Source organism: Rhamphochromis longiceps, linkage group LG8, assembly GCF_057381845.1.
Source record: "Rhamphochromis longiceps isolate RC_006_pf linkage group LG8, R_longiceps_female_GT1.1, whole genome shotgun sequence".
Taxonomy (NCBI): domain Eukaryota; kingdom Metazoa; phylum Chordata; class Actinopteri; order Cichliformes; family Cichlidae; genus Rhamphochromis; species Rhamphochromis longiceps.
The window spans coordinates 2,641,120-2,661,452 of NC_140564.1; the positions used below are offsets into that span (position 1 = coordinate 2,641,120).

At 43.9% G+C, this 20,333-nt stretch overlaps 2 protein-coding genes across 2 annotated transcripts in view; both read right to left on the bottom strand.

The window, feature by feature from the left end:
- Positions 1 to 456: 456 nt before the first annotated feature.
- LOC146662885 (ras-related C3 botulinum toxin substrate 3) lies at positions 457 to 14,844 on the bottom strand. The gene is made up of 6 exons (XM_085415461.1): positions 14,655 to 14,844; positions 11,281 to 11,352; positions 10,183 to 10,300; positions 7,846 to 7,908; positions 7,094 to 7,253; positions 457 to 2,758 (listed from the first exon to the last, which is right to left on the bottom strand). The coding sequence occupies exons 1-6, from the start codon at positions 14,687 to 14,689 to the stop codon at positions 2,628 to 2,630; spliced, it is 579 nt and encodes a 192-aa protein (XP_085271587.1). The 5' UTR covers positions 14,690 to 14,844; the 3' UTR covers positions 457 to 2,627.
- A 664-nt stretch (positions 14,845 to 15,508) lies between these two features.
- The window catches only part of LOC146662886 (leucine-rich repeat-containing protein 45-like), a 14,266-nt gene continuing 9,441 nt past the window's right edge, over positions 15,509 to 20,333 (bottom strand). Inside the window, exons 17-18 of the mRNA XM_085415458.1 lie at positions 16,690 to 16,837; positions 15,509 to 16,543 (exon numbers count right to left, since the gene is read on the bottom strand). Coding sequence (XP_085271584.1) covers positions 16,344 to 16,543; positions 16,690 to 16,837 — 348 coding nt within the window. The 3' untranslated portion in view covers positions 15,509 to 16,343. The remainder of the gene's footprint in view (positions 16,544 to 16,689; positions 16,838 to 20,333) is intronic.

Sequence of the window (20,333 nt, forward strand, 5' to 3'; positions counted from 1 at the left end):
GAGGCGAAGTGAGGAGCTGAGACGCAGGCCTTAGTAAAGTTTAGTGACTGGTTCAAAGTGACAGAACCACTGGACTCTTCCTAACCAGGCCGGTTCTGCTTATTAATTTGGCTTCACGCGCTGCAGGCTCTTGTAGTTGTTTCAGTGCTGCAGTAAAGAATAGCAAAGAAGAACTGAAGCCTGGACGTGTGCTGGAAAGCCTGCTGATGAAGCTGAATAAGAGCCATCATCATCATCTTCAGTCAGAATGATTCGTTTGGTCACTTTGATAAATCTAAACAACTAAAGGTACAGGAACAGTCCGTCTTCTGTTAATATATATGTAAATAATCCTGTAAAAAAAGGACTCGTGCAGCCACTAGCGTTTTCCTCAGTGTTAGTCCACGAAGCACATTTCGATGTGAACCCGAGGGAACGCCTCGCTGTGTGAGGAGGAAATGACGACAGGAAGCAGACTACCTTACATATACATTTGTATTTAGTATACAAAAAATTGAAATATGTCACCACACAGACATGTGAAGTAATAAAAAATAAGACAAACAGTTGAAACAAGTATACAAGTCATCTTACATTACATACGTACATGGCCAATGCATTTCATCATACAACCTCTCCTAAGAGTTACAGTGGGTCAAATAACCAGAGAACTTCCATGCAATAGTAGTAGTTTTTTTTCTTTTGCTGTTTCTCAGCTACATTTCGACACCTTAGCTAGGCAGGACCACACGACATGATTCAACCACACAGCTATGCCAACCAAAGACAGCATAACGGAGCACTGCAGTGCTGCGTCTCGCCACACGGGGGAGACAGACACACAGCAGGCCTGCGACCATACAGAAATGCATTTCATAAAGGTGCAATCTGCACTGTTTGCCATGACGACAAACTCCACAACGATTGGCCCTTTATCGTACACTGTTAGCGACACTTCTAACTTCGACATGAGCAACTATAATCCCTTTAGTTTGAATTGTTTTAGTTTTACGAGCTAAATATTCAGGTACATGTAGATATTCATAACGCATTCCTTTTCTGAGGATTATTCTGTACATGACTGGATGTCACTGATATTCGTGTGTTTTCCTTCCTTTATGTCACAGATTGTTGAAAAGTCTTGTGTTTTACTACAATACAATATGAAATAGTACCAAAAACTGGACACTAAAAAACTTGGCTTAAAACAATACTGTCTCTTATGCACTACCCCAAACTGTCTCACTGACACCGACACATGCCCGCCCACCGTGCACGCACGCAAACACACCTGTCACGCACGCATTCATGTGCTTGTGCACAAACACACACACACACAGTCTAAACAATGGGATAAATTAAGACAGAATATTTTAAGACCCATGCAAGCTCCTCCACTCCCACAGGCAGAACTCAGGCAGCAAGGTTGTACAGCCCCCGTGTGTTTGGCAAGCTCGTCTGTCACATCTTCACAGTTAAGAATAGTTACCCAAAGAAATTGACCAAGATCAGGCGACTGAAGCAAGAACACGCTGGAGGGGCATAGCCAAATAATTCTTCAACTGATCAGAGGATGTTTCTGGAAGCGAGCGAAAGGTTTGCAGGTAGACCTCTAAAGTACAGTTATGAAACAGACAAGCTTTGACTGAAACCTCCAGTTAAACCTTTGTGTCTCACTGAAAATCTCTTTTTTCTCATTGAAAAGTTAAGAACGATGACACGGGCTATGATTATGAGTCTGTGCGTGGCTTTACTGAGATGAAACCCAAGAGGATGAGTTCACGGTTACATGTTTATACTTTGACTGCAGCGCTGATGTGATCGTTTGGCAGGAAATCTGTCCTAACTCGACAGGTTACTGAGAGGATTGAACAAATACAAGCAGTTAGACCATCGTTACAGTCACTGTGCTAGCTAAGAACTACAGGGAGCATCTTGGGCCGTTTGCCCAGTCTGAGGGAAACAGCACAGCCTTTCTCCAATGAGCTGTTTAATAATGAGACGCTGATCTGGCAGTATGGAGCAAACTTGAATACCTTGCCATTTTAAAGAACTTGGTTTGGATCGGGAATAATAAAATGCCAATCAGGACACCCGCCAGTGAACCAAGCTGTCAGAGAGTCTAACTGCTGGTGTTTCTGTCATGTGACCACAGATCTCAGGGGGGACCTCGCTGTGCATACTGTCAGAAATGAGGGCTGAACGAATGAAGGCAGTATTTCTTTTAATGTGCTGATCCTAGATCAGAAGCTGAGGGTAACTTCAGAGCTGAAGGCGTATTCACAGTTCATGTTCTATCTAGTCAACACTGCATTATTTCAAGCAAGCATAGCTGAGAAACAAAAGACTTTGCAGTAAGAAGATAAGAAGTCTTTGTGAGCCCTCGTGGCAACATGACACGTGTCTATGAGTACAAAGCAGTTGGACAGTCATTGTCTTTCACAGAGAACCTATGACCTTACTCTGTAATGGTTAAAAAAACTGGGTTAAATATTGGTCCTACCAATATGATTTTGAAAAAACATCGATATAAAGAAAGCAATCTCAGCAGTGCACACTCACTCTCGCTAGTTTTCTTTCTCATCCTCTCAGAGAAGTAGTGGTTGTTGTTCATGGTGATGTGGTGTAGTGTTAGCAGTGCTTCCTCCTTAGAACATGGTGCATCTCTTCCCCCTCTTCTTCACGGGTGGGGGGCAGAGCACAGCCCGGATGGCCTCGTCAAATACCGTCTTCAGGCCTCGCTGGGTCAGCGCAGAGCACTCCAAGTACTTCACGGCTCCTGAGGACCAGGGAGAGGGCATGATGGGAAAACTCCTGATACGCCCCTCTACATTACCCGACAGAGCACCTAGCACTCACCGAAGGGCCCCACCAGATAACTGTCCATGCAAATACTGAGGAGAGTAAATAAAGCAGGGGTCTCACACTGGAAGGAGCTGAGGGCCACTGCTGGCACTGTCGTCTGAAGGATACTTTTGTGTTCAATTAATACAAAAACAAACATTTCTGAAAATGTTTTGTTTGCTTTTTTTAAATTTCAAATATCATATAGGCCCCGGGGCAGACCCAGGACACGCTGGAGAGATAATCTCTCCAGCGTGTCCTGGGAACGCCTCGGTGTCCCCCCGGATAAGCTGGAGGAGGCGGAGGGGGAGGTCTGGGCTTCTCTGCTCGGGCTGCTGCCCCCGCGACCCGGCCCCGGATAGGCAGAAGAAAATGGATGGAAATATTATATAGCAATATCTTAACTAACTGAATCGTTTCATTGAAAGAGCAAATAAACACACTGGTCCTCTGTCTGTCACACACGTTCGTATTGAACAAAATACAAGTGCAAGTGACACATGAGTTCGTGCGAGTGGCCCCCGGGCCGCGAGTTTGAGACCCCTGGAACTATTACAGCAGGTGCGTGATCGTTTTTTCCTCCTTGACACAAGGCGAGTGGAATTCAAATCACAATATAAATATTTCCTAATAATTTTTTATTTTAAATGAAATAGTTTAATCTTGTTTTTAAACACTGTTTATTTTGGGTGTTTAAAAAGAACGTAGCAGATGACACGCTGTCTCTACCCACTGCTAAACACAGCCACAGTTCAACTACTAGGAAGCTGAGCAACATGTACATATAAAAACAAAACAAAGTGATTTACAAATCTCATAAACCAATACTTTATTCACAATAGAACATCTCCAAAAGGTTGCGACAGGAGTATGTCTCCATCTTTGTAGTATCTTTTTCTAACATCTGGAAACAGGAGAGCAGCTGTGGAGTTTCGGGAGAGGAACTTTGTCCCGTTCTTGTCTGACAGAGGATTCTAGCTCAGCAGTCCTGGATCTTCAGTTTGATTTATATCGAGAGAACTCACAACAACACTTGCCTCGAGGAGCTCTTCTCGTCCATCTTTTTCTGAACAGTATGCTGTCATTGGTCCATAATTTGTAGACACAGTTTGGTCCCGCCTACTTCTGAGGAACTCTTTTTGTACCCAGACATGTTACTGACCTGTTGTCATTTAAACTGATTAGTTATAATTATTATTAGTTATAAAAACGCAACAGCAGATGGCCCCGCCCCTCCCTGAGCCTGGTTCTGCTGGAGGTTTCTTCCTGTTAAAGGGGAGTTTTTCCTTCCCACTGTTGCCAAAGTGCTTGCTCATAGGGGTCATATGATTGTTGGGTTTTCTCTGTATGTATTGTTGTAGGGTCGAGCTTACAGTATAAAGCACCTTGAGGTCACTGTTGTTGTGATTTGGAGCGGTCTAAATACAATTAAACTGAATTGAAATTGTTCCTCCAGCTGTTTCCTTTTAGGACCACTGAGTTTTCCAGCCTGCTGTTGCACCTGGCCCAACCTTTTTGAAACATTTGCTGTCATCAGACTCAAAATGAGTCAAGATTCTTTGTGAAATCGTTCAAAATTAAGAGTTTAAAGATTTAACAGGTTTTCTGTGTTCTATTGTGAATACAATAGGGATTTATGAGATTTGCAAATCATTGCATTTTGTTGTTTTTAAAATGATTTTTTTAAAATTGGAGTTAAAAATTACTTTTCTAAACGAGTTGGTCCCTGCACAGAGTGGCACAGATCATTCATAAAAACAATGATGCTGCACAACAACAGTCATACAATCACATGTATGAATCAGGATTACACAATCAAAACAATCATCAACATGCTGGCATGTTGGAACTTCCACAGCTCCTTGAATATTACGCTGCTGTATAAACATCTGCTTCTTATCACAGCTTTTAATAATTATATACATACCGATATACAATACAATAATCAGCCATATTTGAATTGATCAAAGTGAATTAAAGGTTTACTACATCATCGGTTTGAGCGCTGCTTTCAGATAAGATTGTTGAAAGCCTTTACAAAGGCCGGAGTAACACTGGATCATCTCCTCAGTAGGACTACAACAATGGAGCAAATAATCTTCATGTGACAAGCACTTCAACTCACTTCACAGAAAACTACAAACGTGGTTATAAAGTGGTCTCTTTCTCCAGCTGTACATACGATTCATGTGCCCACAGCATTTATAGGCTAACATTGCCTTTCCCAGCTATCCTAATACCAGCAGAGGTCTCCAGGTAGTTCTGTCCCTATCTGACATTCTTGGGTCTTTATCCTACAATATGAATTGCTTTGGGTTGACAGTTACTGTAAATTGGCTCTTGAACAGGTGAGATGGATACCAGTGAGCCGAGTATTGAGATGAGGTCAGGACAAAAAGGCACATATGGAAGTCACTCATAGTGACTGACACTGACAGCAGATCGAGTCCAAAGAATTCCTGACTCCTTGTGACTCCCAGTCTAATAGCAACAACATTCCCCAACAGATATCTGGTCACTGTTTTCTCACAGTCACTGTGGTCATGATTTCTAAATCCACGTGTCTTTAACAATCATGTTGGAAAGTTAATAAGCTTCAAAGGTTTATAGAAGGATGTTTCATTGACAGTTGGCTGGAACTGTGTGCAATTCATGGTTCCTCACTTACACAAACATCATTCTCCAATCACGCCTTCGTGCTTCTGCTCGTCAGTGGGGTGTGGGCATGTTCCAGCATTCTGAGGTCGGATGTTCCTCACTTTAGAGGCTGAACTCAAAGCAGCTCTAACCCAAACTAATGGACATGTTTATGTACAGGGGAGGCTGAGCACACCCTCTCCACGTGTGTGTGTGTGTGTGTGTGTGTGTGTGTGTGTGTGTGTGTGTGTGTGTGTGTGTGTGCACAGAACAAACACAGCGTTATGCATTAATTAGTGAGTGAGCTTAAAAAAGTTGGTAAATGTATTTTTCGTTAGCTGCTTTCAGCCTGAATTAAGTTCTGCTGAGCACCAAGCAGCAGACGGTGGAGACTACAAAGCTGTGGACATGCTACTGCTATGCAGTGAATAATGAGCTCTTATTTTTCTTAAAATGTGACATTTCCCCAGTTTAAACATTGATTTATGTTCTATTATCAGTAAAGTACGAATTCATGAGATCTCTAAATCTACGCAGCCTGTTTTCATTTTCACAACTTTTTAGGAATCGACTTTGTAAAGCGTGTTTCTGTCCACTGTGTCACATGAGCCCTTTCCCACCTACTCGACTCGCGGATCGACTGGTCTTCCATTAGAACCCTCTAGTACCGTGTCGTCATAGCAACGCGTCTGCGCGTCTCGAGACGTAATTAATATGCGACACGAACGCCACAACAAAGGTGGACATCGAAGCAAACACATGCCTGCTACTCGGTCCGTGGCGTTTCGGCACACTCAGAGATCACTGCGTTGTTTTTGTAGCCGTTTCAAAAATGGCGATTTGGACTTTCGTGAACGCTCTCATGACTCGTAACGCTACAGCCAGCCAATCAGTGGCATACAGTCTGATGATGTCACACTTAGTACCTGTTTGGATCACTTGAAATCCAAGCAGGTGCTAAAAACTGGTACCAGGAACTATGACCTAATGGGAAACCCTGAAAACCGTGCCGAGTCGCTCCGTGGAGGTTCTATTGGAAAAGGGCTTTGGTGACCTCGTTTGTAGAAAAACATAAATTTTTTAAAGTAAAAAGTACTTATACTGCATTGTAACAATACTTTACTACAGGGAAAGCTTGTGCATTTGAAAACCTCAGTAAGAGCAAGAATGATCAGTCGAAGTTTATTCAAAAATCACATGTAAGTGTGCTGAGAAGTAGAAGAACCTACTCCGTCCATAAACAGCTGATTTCAGTTTGTCACAAGCATCCGGCCGCTGATGTTTTCACCGTGCAGGCAGGGCTTGGAAAATGATCATCAGGAAACTAATTTTAAAAGCCTTGAGGAGACTTTTGTTGTGATTTGGTAAATAAAATTGAATTGAATTAATTAGCAACTAAAACTGAGTTTACACCTACATAAGTGAGTAAATGTGCCTGGTTATATCCCACCTCTGACTAACCAATATTCTACTTAGTTCCTTCAACCCAGAAAACTGTATATACACTTTTCTTTGGATCAACTGTCACTGGTACCCAATTTAATATGTTACTTACTGAGACAACAGACAAACAGCAATCATTATATATAGCTAAATTAATGTTAGAGAAAAAACGATGCCGTTACAGCCTCACCAATCTCTCTCGCCATGGCCAGGCCCTGCGGGTAGGTGATGGGGGACAGCTTCTTGTCCCGCAGCCTCTCAATGGTGTCCTTGTCATCTCGTAGATCCAGCTTGGTGCCCACCAGAATGATGGGTGTGTTGGGGCAATGGTGTCTCACCTCAGGGTACCACTAGGGCACCACAGGCACCCACACACAGACACAACCACACACAGATGTGTACATATGGATATACAAAAGACAAAGTCAGTGAGAGAGGAGAAAGAGAAGAGTCAGCTGGCGGCGGTGGAAGAACATCATGACCCTTTCCACAGTGACATTCAACAAACTGAGTTGTGGCTACAGAAAACATTGTTATTAAGTTTGAATGAAGGCATGAACACAAGACATCCTCAGGCAAAGAAACCTCCAATCACATCACACGATGGGACAATCCCGTCGGAAACACAGAGACTCTACAGAGGGACCCCAGACCTCGTGAAAAGTGTGATTTCACACGAGAGCGTCTCATGATGCTCAGCAGATCAAACCACAGCCGGCCGTGACGCTCCCTCTGCAGAGTGTTTGCACTCGCTCAGGCCTCAGCCTACAATGTGTGTGTCTGCGCTCCACGTCCTGCTGGAGTATCAAATCCAGACCATTCTAAGCTGAGGACTGAACAGGTGTGATAAACCAGGTGGAGCCAAAGATGTGCCTCCTTGTGGTCAGACTCGGCGTGAAGGGGGAAAAAGGAGGGGGCGGGGTGGACAGTCAGCGTACTGACCTTAGCTCGGACGTTCTCAAAGGAGGCCGGACTGACCAGGGAGAAGCATATCAAGAACACATCCTGGGAGAGAACCAGAGACATCGCTAGTTGAGAGTGAGATCTGTGTGTGTGTGTGTGTGTGTGTATAAAACCACCACAAGAAATCAGCTTTATTTGAAGTCTTCGACACTTATTAAAAGTTACAACACAAAAGCATCAAAGAGGCGTGTTTCTGCTTGATATTGTTTGTTCAAAGACATTTTAAGTGTAATAGACCGAGGACATCAGGACAGACCCCGCCTCTCGCCTTATGGCAGCAGGGATAGGCTCCGACCACTGCAAGCCTAAACTGGATAAGACAGTGGATGAATGTTTGGTGCTTATCTACACAAGAAGTGGTTATCAACATAGTGGGCAAATATACACAGCGGTCCCTCGTTTATCCCGGGAGTTACGTTCTAAAAATAACCCGCGATAGGTGAAATCTCCGAAGTAGGCAGCTTTATTTCTTACAGTTATTACTAGGGGTGGGGAAAAAATCGATACTATGTAGTATCGTGATATTTTGTTTGCTAATAATGTATCGATACAGCGACAGCAGAAATCGATATTTTGTAACAAAAAAGGTTTTTGTGCTCTGACTTCAGAGCATGTTGATCCTTTTTCTGAGCAACAATCCTGACACTGTCCAAATGTGTTTAACTGTTTTATGGCAGCAATAAACATGACAGTTTACTTATTTTAATTTAAGACATGTTTTATTTTAATTAAGTTTAAAACTTTTTTATTTAATGTAAAATTATATTTTGTTTTAATATACTTTCAAATTCTTCAGTTGCTGAAGGGGCTCCATAGTTTTCATAAATTGCATAGTTCAGAATAGCTGTAATTGTACCAGATGGTTTCAGTTAAGTTGGACTAGACTGTAATACAAACCGTTCAGTTTGTCAACAATAAAACTGAAATGAGAGAAAGACTGAGTGCGAGACTTTGATATTAGATAAAATGAATATTGATAAAGTTTAACTTTATGTACAGAATCTGAATATTGCAATATATTTTTTAAAATATACGAGACTGATTGACAATGGTCTACAGCCAATCAGGACGCAGAACACAATGTGCTGTAATAAAAAAAAAATCAAAAAGAAAAAAAAAATCAGTGAAACAGCGAGGCCATGATAGGTGAACCGCGTTATAGCGAGGGAGCACTGTGCATGAAAACCTTCCCTTGAACTGGAGCCCCGCCCACACGTGCACGGTACTTTGGTAACTGTAGCTTTTCCTCAGTGTTTAGGCTGTTTTTCATACACAAGTAAATGACGTTTTATGTCAAAATCCCCATTTTTATAAAAACACAGGGCTTCTTAAAGCCCTTCCAGGGTGAACACTTTCAGGAACCATGGTTCTGCTCGTACACTTGGCGAAGGAAAATGATTTCATCTTGGACGTCAAAGGTGTGCGCCGTTATCGCCTCTTTTGATGTCAGACCGTGCTGACCAACGTCTCACCGCCTGTTTTCTCGGCATCGTCATCAGTGTTTGACATCATTTTTTGCTTTTCACGCGGACAGAGATATGAAAGTGAAAATCCCTGTTTGAATCAGTGCCTGTGTGCATAATCGCCTCCCAGATCATCCTTTTGGCTGTTTCCAGGCAGCTTCCACCTGCTATTTCTGGATTGCTCCCTGGAAGTTCTGTTGTGCCCACACTGCACAGGCGGATTTCATCAGACTTCAAATCCAATTCTTTTGCAAACTAACCTGAATTTCACGTGAAGGACTGTCGTTGTTGATGAGAGCTGGCAGTTTGCAGTTACAGAGTCAGCAGCTTTAAAGCTGAACGCTGCATGTTGGAGGAGCCCGCTCATAGTGGAACACCCTGGGGTGTCTGGGGGAGAACATTCAGCAGATCTATCCTGTGCCAGTGCACAATGCAGTGAAAATGGTGGCATTTTTTTGCTCACTAACTGGATAACCTGCCACAACAATCACGATGACGGACTGCCAGAGTTCCAGCATGCATTGCAGATGGGGAAGGGAAGCAGTTGCTAATCTTGAATGGGAGATCGCAGAACAGCCTTTTCCTCACACCCTGTTAGCCATCTGAACTGGTGAGTGTAGTTTGGACTTCTTGAAATATTGGCATAATCATTCATTTAAGGCATACAGTTTTCATATTGAACGGATAAACTGATAAATGCTGGGGTCTACAAAGCATTACAGCAACCTTCGTACATTAACCACCTTCCATTTCATTCTCTTACTCGTTCATCTAAACAGGTCACACAGGAAGCTCGGTTCAGTCACGTATCTGTGGCATGCTGTGAGTGTGTGGGAGGAAAGAGTAGGAATACCGTCTGTGGGTAAGACAGTGGTCTGAGCCTGTCGTAGTCCTCCTGTCCTGCTGTATCCCACAGACCCAGATTCACTGGTTTCCCATCCACCATCACATTGGCAGAGTAGTTGTCAAAGCTGCAGGGAATTGGACAGCACACTGAGTAAAAAGCAGCTGAGACTACTGACAACAGTAGTGCGATTACTCCTAAACAACACTTTGCAGAACTACATGACCGCCTAGATAAGGGTTGGTAAATATTTAAGGAAGCTTTTTCTCCTCCAAGTCTACTTTTTGGTGTTGCATTACTATATTTGATAAAAGCTTTTAAAAGAGGGAATGAAATTTAAGGGACAGCAAACAGTCCAGTCCGGAGCTGAACTGGGAGTTCCTCATTCAGCCCAGTGCTCACTGGGCTCTCAGGTATCAGGTTCTTCTGCTGCGGATGGGTCCAGCACTTTGAAACTGAATTACTCTACTAACTCTAATTTGATATGAACTGGTTTCCAACCTATGGGATATATGCTGCTCATATTAAAGAGCCACCTGCCAGTTGGTTTAACACGACTGAGGTGAGATGCAGATATTTGAAAAACAGGATTTAAGGGAACTTTCTGGGCTTGGCACAGTTGTCATGATTATTTTGTTATGCTGGTTTAAAAGTGTAACATTTGTGTCACGACGTAGCTGATAAACACTGAAATATCTTAACAGCTTAAAATTTGAAAAGTTAAAAAACATTAAGGAGTATACATAACATCAGTCTGTTTGATTTGCAATATTAAATATATAAATACTACAAATATCATCCATCGATAAGCATGGATAGTTTCTCGGTGTACAGAACTGTGCAGGAGTTTGCAGCACATTCACAGCTCGCTGAATGAGCGATATCTTTTATTTTATCTGATTTCATTTGACATTCATTCGTCTCTTTTCTGTGTTCTCTTTCTTGTCAACTAAGTTCTTGCAGGAGAACAGCTGTATTATTATTATAATTATTATTAAATCCTTTGTGTGAAACCTTTAGACAGCACAGTGTCTTTGACAGAGCGCTCAGCCCTACAGCGTTACATGGTGGTATTGTGAGAGCATGAGGAGTGTTCGGGTTACTCACACAGTGGGGATGTATTCACCGGGGAAGGCATTGGTGGTGTAACTAATCAGCAGACAGGTCTTACCCACAGCCCTGAGGAAGTGACAGCAGAGGATCCAAAATTAGGCTGCAGCTCCACTCTCATACAAACCTGAGCGTAAACAGGCCACATGCATGTGTGAGCACAATGGAGGCCTCTATCCCCTTTCAGCTGAGTGCCACACAGACATTGGCCTACATACATGTTGCCTAGGGACACAGTAGCCTTCTATGGTAGCCACACACACACACACACACATGCACACACACACATCCTTGTGGGGACATCTCATGGACATAATGCAACCATCAAAGATGAATGCCTGACCCTGACCATAACCTAATGTAACCCTGACACTAGAACGAGTAAAACCACATTTTGAGTCTCAGAAACGCCTTCAGACTCGTGGGGGATTTTGGTCCCCACGAGTATAGTAAGCCTCCAATTTTTGGTCCCCACAAAGATGTTCATACCTGTCCACACACAGTTACTCGCAGACATAGCCCACCTCTCCTCTGCTCACAGGCCAACAGCACCCCTCCGACTCGAGCCACTCGATGCTACTGGTGGCGGCATGGATGAGTATTGGCTGGCTGCTCATGCATGACTCATGAGCGATTCTGTGTGCTCGTCTCCACAGACGTGACCAACAGCAGTGACACGCGGTGGCAAAATGTGTGACTGATATAAAAGTGATTTGAGGTCAGTGGGACTCTGTTTGGTCAGAAGGGAAACACTGACACTTACAGCTGCTTCATTAGTCAGTTTCAATGATTACGACTATTCTTCAGAAGATCGAGTGGCTCATCTACTGATCTGAACACTGGTGGTGTGATCCCCAGCTCATCCAGGCTGTCCTTGGGCAGCACACAAAACCCAAAGATCTATGTGACTGTGTCACAGATACAAGAGCTTAGAGGCCACAGAGTAAGAACTGCATAAATAAGGAAGTAGTTAGGGCTGAAGATGCTAAAATGCTTGCTGGGAGGGACCAACATGGCCAGGGTTAGAAATGAGTCCATCAAAGGGTAAGCTCAGGCCCTGCAGTTCTTTTCTAAAAATCAGACGTGGCTTTGATATGCAAGCAGATTTTAGGTCCTTCAAGTGAAAATGAAATGATGCTTCAGAATAACTACCCGCCGTGCAGGAGAGAAAGCATGCAGGAGCAGACAACATGCGAAGTTCAAAACCAGGACTTTCTTGCTGTGAGGCAGCAGTGCTAACCACTGTACCACTGTGACACCCACTCAGGTGGAGATGTCAAGCAGAACCCGTCTCCTGGAAAATGTGCAAAGCCTTTGCTTTCACTTCCAGACCTCTGGACTCACACAGTACGTCTCTCAATCACACCTGTTTCACTCAAAACACACAAATGGTTCAGATTTGCTCTGCGTCGCACAAGCTGAAGCTGTAAGATGTACACGCTTCAACTTCAACTCAGTTTTATTTATGTAGCACCAAAACACAACAGAACAAGGTAAAACCCTGCAATAATACAAAAGTCACACATGAGTGAGTTTAAATGTCTCCAAACAGATCCGCAGGAACAGGAAGTTGAAACAACTGCAGGGAAACAGAGATGCTGTTACACAAACACACACAGTGCTACACGTGCAGATGTACAGCAGTGAATGCACAGGTGCTGGTAATACCACATCCCTGCTCCGAGTGTGAAGCTGGCCCACGACCCCGACACTGAAGCTGCGAACCTGCTGTCCTTCACTTCATTACGTCCCTGCGTGCTACTGTCAGCGTGGGTCAAGTAACGTGAACGGCACCAGGTAACAATCTGAAGACACCAAACACACAGCTAGCAGCATCTGTACAGTCTGTATTAAAGCTGTTTGTGGCAGCTGACGAGAAAAACACACATTTTTATATCCCGCCCACCTCATAAACAGCCTCATCGCACATAACAGCAGGTTCCTGTTAGAAACAGCTTTCTGAGCCCTGCGGTGGTCTCAACAACACTGTCAGGGGCTGTGTGCGACATTTAAAGTCAGTGGATTCCAACCACAGACTGCATAACAAAGATGCAAGTATCCACCGCAGGGTCACGCTGTCACTGTCACGCTGTCGCTCTTTGAATCCTCACATTAGCCGGGCACGGCGGCTCAGTAGCAGACCCAGGTGTATTCTTCCTGGTGACTGCAGTGTGATGTCATCAGTATAACTTGACACCTTGGAGGTGAGACTAGATTAAACTGCTGAGCATCATTTCCACAGAGACTTTGGTGAAACTGGAGGTCTTTTCCTGGTGGCCATTAGAAGTAATGCATCTCTAAGGTGCCATTGCTTTTCACACCCAGAAGCTACTGCCATCTTTACTTACAGTCTGTGCTTCTAAAATGAAAAAAAGACTATTTAAAGATTTTTTAAATGACATTTATATAATTTTGCTGCATTTTTTTTAAAAAAAACAACTTTTGCTACAAATCCAAGACAGCCCGTTTCTCTACAAGTCAAAGACTCACACTTGTGCAGACTGTGGCACATTTAGCTCAGTGCAGATGATCTGGTCAGAAAGAGCCATAAAACCAGTGCAGCTGTTCGGAAATATCCGGCTAAGCCCTCGAGGTTAAAAATTCAGCAACTGGACGATGTTTTAAAAGTTGCTGAATGCGTGTTAAAGAAGTGTGATCTCAGTAATGACCAATAAGAAGTGAGACTAGGACTCCTGCAGGGATCGAGCGGCCCCAGCTCCCTCTGGAGGCAGGCGAGGGCTTCTCGACTTGAAAGGTAAACTGAGCTCGTAGGTTGGACGGCTCCGTGTGTCTGCACACAGCACCGTGCTGTAAACACAGTGTGTGCAGACAGCAGCACTCAGCATTCTTTTATTTTCCCATTTTGCCTTTGATGATAAAAAAGACCTTTGGCCGCTCCTGATGTTTGTAAGAACTGATAGGAGTGCCGGTGGCTTTAATCAGCGACCACTAATCATATTAGCATTTCCAAACGGCGCGGCGCACTCTCGCAGCAGACTTCAGTGCACATGCCGCTGGGTGGGATCTGGATGCAGTAGGAGCAGAATTAGGGCAGCGGGGCCTGCTGCTTGCCACTGACAGGGCCACAAATTCCTTAGCGTGCATCAGCACTTCAGCCCGCCTTCAATGGCCTACCAGGCGTGTAGGTGTTCCCGCAGCATCTCGATGCTCGGCTCCTGCCTTTGCGCTGGATGAAGACGTGATCACATGCAGATGCCCGTGGAGCTGTATCTGAGAAAGAGAGGCGGCCGACGGATCGCCGAGCCCCAGCCCCTTTTCACTACATAGCATCCTCCCATCATCCATCCATCAGTGGATGCATCACTGAACCCCACATGACAAATGTGCCGTTTCTGTGAGCGTGCTCTTACCCGTCGCCGACCACCACACACTTAATCGCCTGCATTTGGACAGCAGCTGGAGGCTTTCAGGGAGCCGGCGCTGGGAGTTCACCGATCCGACAGTAAGCGCTGAGGTCTCGTACGAGAACAGCGGGCCAGTCCGCTCAGCGATGGAGCCGCAGTGAAAAGGGTCGATGACGAGCAGTTACGACAGTCTCCGAGAAGTGCCGAGCGTTCTTAAAGGGACAGAGGCGGAACAGAAGAACGCCAGTAGACGAAGAGATGGCTCGCTCCGATCACTTCCGCCATCGCTACATGCTACCAGCGATGCTGCTTACGTTACATCGACAACGTTAAGTTATAAAGACAGCTAGTACAGGGCGATCCACGTGACTGAGCACAACGATATTTAGTTTAACCCGTCGGACGGTCCCGAGCTAAGCCTCGTGAGACGCACAAGTTGTTGTGTGTTCGCTGCCTTCAGACATATTCAGAAACGCACTTAATCGCCAGATTGTGGAAACGTTTAGAATCGATCATATTCGATATACTCGATCCAAAAGAAATTTGTCTTGAACAAGTTTCCTTGTTGAAAGTGGAAACTTTCAATTGATGAAAGTTTCAACGCATTAAAAAGAAATCTTAAAGGACCCGATCCCCTGGATATGAATTTCAGCAGCGCAGCAGCTTTACGTTAAAGCTCCACAAGCTTGTGCCTGAACCATCTTGGCAGTTAATGATCTTTGGCTGCAGTTTCAATACTAGTGACCTCATGCATCCCCACCCCAACAACACGCCACACCATCACTACTGTAACCTTATCTGTTAGAATAATCCAGATCAAGCACAATGCATTAACACAAAACAACGCAACGCTGGTTTGTCACTGATAGCAGACCTGAAACACAACAGCTTTATTTGGACTTTCATTATAAAATGTAAAAACAGCAGGTGTCCTGCTCTGCATCAGTGTCTACTCTGTAGTATACAATATTAAGGCATATCTGAACCAAATATCATTTTGACTGTAAACATGTACGTTTACTCAAACTGGATAAATGTGGCAGAAATGACGCTGGCTTGCAGTGAAAGCTAAGTACAGTTTATCACGTGTACTGTGTGAGCGAAGGACATAAAAATGGAAATTTATGACACAAGACCAGGTTCTGATCACAGGACTCCTTCAGCAGCGCTGACCTTCACATGTGGAAGGTCATAGTCACCATGTGCTGGATGTGTGTGAACAGCTGTGTGACTGTGAAACATCTGCAGATGTTTGATGGCTGCCTTGCAGCCTCTGGACTGTTAGAAGTTTTTGAAATCGGTATTTATTCAGACAGCTCTCTCTTCTTCCCCTCAGCCACTGTAAATCCATTCGCTCCATCATTCAGTGAAGCCATAGTTCCTTTTACAAATGCACAGCCGATTCTTATTTTTCATCATGTGAAAACCTTGTTGCTTTCTACTACACTCACTGGAACGTGTGGAAAGTGTTGGCACTTAAAGTGCGCTGTGTATTTATTAAAAGTAGCAATAAAAAAAGAAAGTAGCACACCATTGAACTGAGCACGTCCTGATGAGATTTGTCATTTTTAACATTACGTTAGGTATGGTTATTATTTGCTGAGCACTGATCGTCCACGTCAGAATATTCTTCAGCTCTGTGGAGCTATGCCTGGTCCTGCCCAGTGCGGGAGCCCTGAGAGAGGCCCTGCTGGCTCATTTCTGGAGGCTGCTGTGGTGTCCCAGAGGAGAACCGTGAATGTACGAGAGGACGGCACTCTGCAAATAGCTGGCTCTGTTGGCCTCATCCTCCCTAATCCTATGGATCTCTGCCTCCTTCAGCCGCAGCTTCTCCAACATGGAAGACATCTCGCTCTCTTTGTCCAGAAGAGCCTCCCTGTGGTTACTACTCAGCACTACAAGAGGGCAAACCGGAGAGAGAACAGCATGAAAGAGAGCAGCACAGAATCAAGTCACACTGTTGCTTCCAGACAGTCCTGGCACAAAGACGCAAAGTTTATGTAAAGTTTAAAAGTAACCGGAACAAAAGCGGACGGCGAACCTTTAAGCTCTCTTTCCAGAGCGCTGATCTTTTCTTTAAGTGCTCCCTGTGCCGTCCTCTCTGCCTGGAGATGTCCAATCTGCTCCTGCAGCTCCACCCTCACCCGGCTCACCTCAGCCACCTTCTCCTGGTCTTTGCAGCACAGCTCCTGTAAGAGCACAGCACCCCTCATTTATCACTTCAGATTAGGCCAATTTACTTCAGCGTTTCAGGCTCTGACAGTAACTGTTCGAGTCAGTGTACAGATTTGTCCCTGCTCCAACATCTTTAATTCAATTCAATTTCAGTTATTTCTCTTTTTAGATTTTATTTAAATTTTAGAACAATTCAAAGCCAATGAAAAAATTCTTTCTATGTGTGGAAACAACTTCTCTTCCACAGCTCTTGGTGCTGCATTCTGGATTCAGGACAAGGAATCAGTCAGAAATCTTTTCTTTATTTTCAGCTCCACTGCGAGTCAGGAGCTTCCCTACTTTAGACAATGCTGTTCAGATGAAAGAAGGCAGACTGTTTACTGTTACAGGACAAAAGTTCCTGCAGGCTTCCTCACAGTGTCACTGGAGGTCCACGTCACAGTGTTTACAGACCACATGCCTCTGAAACGGACTCATGAATGAATATAAGTAGCACTTTGCTGATAGGTTACTTTCATTCATTCATAAGCACGGTGGTGCAGTGGTTAGCGCTGCTGCCTCACAGAGTTCGATTCCACCTCCTGGCCGGGCCTTTCTGTGTGGAGCAGGGGTCTCGAACTCCAGGCCTCGAGGGCCGGTGTCCTGCAGCTTTTAGATGCGTCCTCGATCCAACACAGCTGATTTAAATGGCTAAATGACCTCAACATGTCCAGAAGTTCTCCAGAGGCCTGGTAATGAACTCATCATTAGATTCAGGCGTGTTGACCCAGGGTGAGATCTAAAACCTGCAGGACACCAGCCCTCGATGCCTGGAGTTCAACACCCCTATATGTGGCCTTTGGTTCGGTCTGCTACATCAGTCACCAGCCTGCACAGATGCTTGGCTGTATGCAGCCAACACTATGGTAGCTGTGCTTTCAGGGCTGCTCCTGTCTTCTGGTTTCCTGTTGACACAAGCTAGCTGTATATCTAGCATCACCGAGGTTTACTGCCTACAAAGAAATGAAGGAGACAAAATCATAACATTGATGTATCATTTATGGAGCTATGCTCGGGTATTAAAGTAGGTGCAATGGTCCAGAATGGCAATTTTGGTGTAGATGTCCAAACATGGTGGTTGCAGTGCTTCAGCATCAAGCTAGCACTGCAGCAGAGGAGTGTGCATGAAGGCAGAGCAAATCAGTCAAGATAGCTTGTGTTAGATCAAATCAAAGAGCAGTAAACCTCAGAGCAGCAGCGGCACAGGTCAGCTGATCACAGCCTGCAGACAAAGAAGACCTGCTGCAGCTCACAACAGCAACATGGAGCCAGTACTGCCAGTCTTTGACCCCGACTGGACTCGTTAGGGCTGGGTATCATCACTGATTTCTAGAATCGATTCGATCCACGATTTGATTCAATTCTATTCTATTGGAATCGGGGAAATTTTGCCTCAGACAGTCAGAAATATTATAATCCAGGTCATGCATCAGTACATTTCCATGTTTTTATATCTATCAAAAGAAAGCTGACACTTGTGAGACTTTATCAAAGGTGTGAGCATCACAGCAGAGGCCTTTGTGTCAAAGTGACTGAGGATAAAACACAGAAAAGCATGAAGGAGATTTTCCTGGCCTGGTTTTTTATAGCCGATGACCGTAAAATATTCTGCAGTAGATCAAAAACGAAAGAAAACCATTAATCAACATATGAACATAGGGCTGCTCGATTATGGCAAAAATGATAATCACGATTATTTTCACTGAAATTGAGATCGCGATTATTTGACGATATTTATTTAACCCTTTAAGACCTACCATAGAACCAAGTCTGCCAGAGCTTATATTATTTTTTTACATGTTGTAGTGCCATTTGTGGGAGCATTTCAAGTTGCTATACAACTGTTATAGCCCATATTTTAATAATATGTATGCATTAAGTCCATAGTAACTACATTAATTGCAAAAAAGTGCAATAAACTACAAAAAAATTGAAAATCGTTTTTGTTTTTGTTTTTTACATATATTTCTACTTGGAGAAATTTAAGGGTTTATCCCTCAAAACTTTAAATACAAAAAAGTTGCAAAAAATAGTTTACAACAACAGGAAACTTATTTTGAGTGTCTTCATAGTTTTATTTTGGAGATGCAGCAATTTTTATACACTGCAGGAAAAACAAAAAACAATCCTATGATGCAAATTTGCAAAGAAAACAGCAGGTGCATCAAAATAAACTATTTCCAGCTGTGGAATTCAAGTTCTAAGCATCCCAGCAACTATTCAGAAAGGTCAAACATGACCAGTATAGGCTTTTAAGACCTACGAGTAAAAAACTACAATTTCCGCGAAAATGACGTCACTTCCGGTTTCGGCCAGGAAATGGCGGACATGCGACAGTTCGCGCTGACGTCTGTTTCACTGTGGGAAGTGTTACGAACAGCTGATCGGATCGGCAAAGCGTGTTTCTGGAATATTATGTTTTTGTTCCTGCAAGAGCTTTTTATGCAATTTTTGCAAAACTTTATGTGGAAGGAAACCGTGACCGAGGACAAGCTGATGGCATCAGATGTAAGTACAACTCCTCCGGTTTCATATGCAAAACAAATTATTGTGCTAGCTTACACGGTTCCGGTTCTACAGGGATTTAAAAGTAGTTACACAACACGGAGCGTGCTGCTCTGACCGGCTTTAAAGGGTTAACAATGACTTTAAAAAATAATATAACATAGTGTGCAACACCACTGAAGTTTTTTTACCTCTCTTTTCAACCAGCGGCAGTCACTCTCCTCTCCAAATAACTTCTGCTTAGCTTTCCGAGCTTCCCTCGGGTCCTCTTAATCAGCGGTCTCCAACCTTTTTTGCGCCACGGACGGTTTATGCAATATTTTCACGGACCGGCCTTTAAGGTGTCGCGGATAAATGAGGGAGGGGCTAATAATCGGCTCAGTCATTTTTAATGATCGTTGAAAGCCCAGATCGTAATCGTGATTAAAATTCGATTAATTGAGCAGCCCTATATGAACATGACCTGATGCTGCTGACGTGAAGCAGAGCAAAGTTACAGCAGTTTTATTACAGACACAGCTGAGCGTTTTGCAATTTTGCATAATTTTAAATAAGTTCAGGAGCCCATGGAAGAGCAGAAATGAGGCTTTCTTGTCGGAAGTAAGTAAAAGGAAAAAAAACAGCCTGTAAACAACTTGTGCAATAAGCAAACGAATAATGCAGAAAACAGCTTTTTAGACGGGAAACTACAGACAGAGAGAGAGAGAGAGAGAGCTGTGCATGAAGTGAGATTTTATCCTGGTGGAAGCAAAACAGCAAAAGTCTGAGTTGTTGTCGTTTATGTGAAGCGTAGTTTGGATCTTCTTTTGCTGCTGGTTCGGTCAATAATGTTTGGAGAGAGATCAAACTAACAGCTTTAGAATCAGCTCAAAAAGGGCGTGAACACAAAGCTCGACCCGCCGAAACATCAGAATCAGCGAGCTGTCGGCTTTCAGCCCCGACCGTGCCGTCGGTGAGAAAGTCACA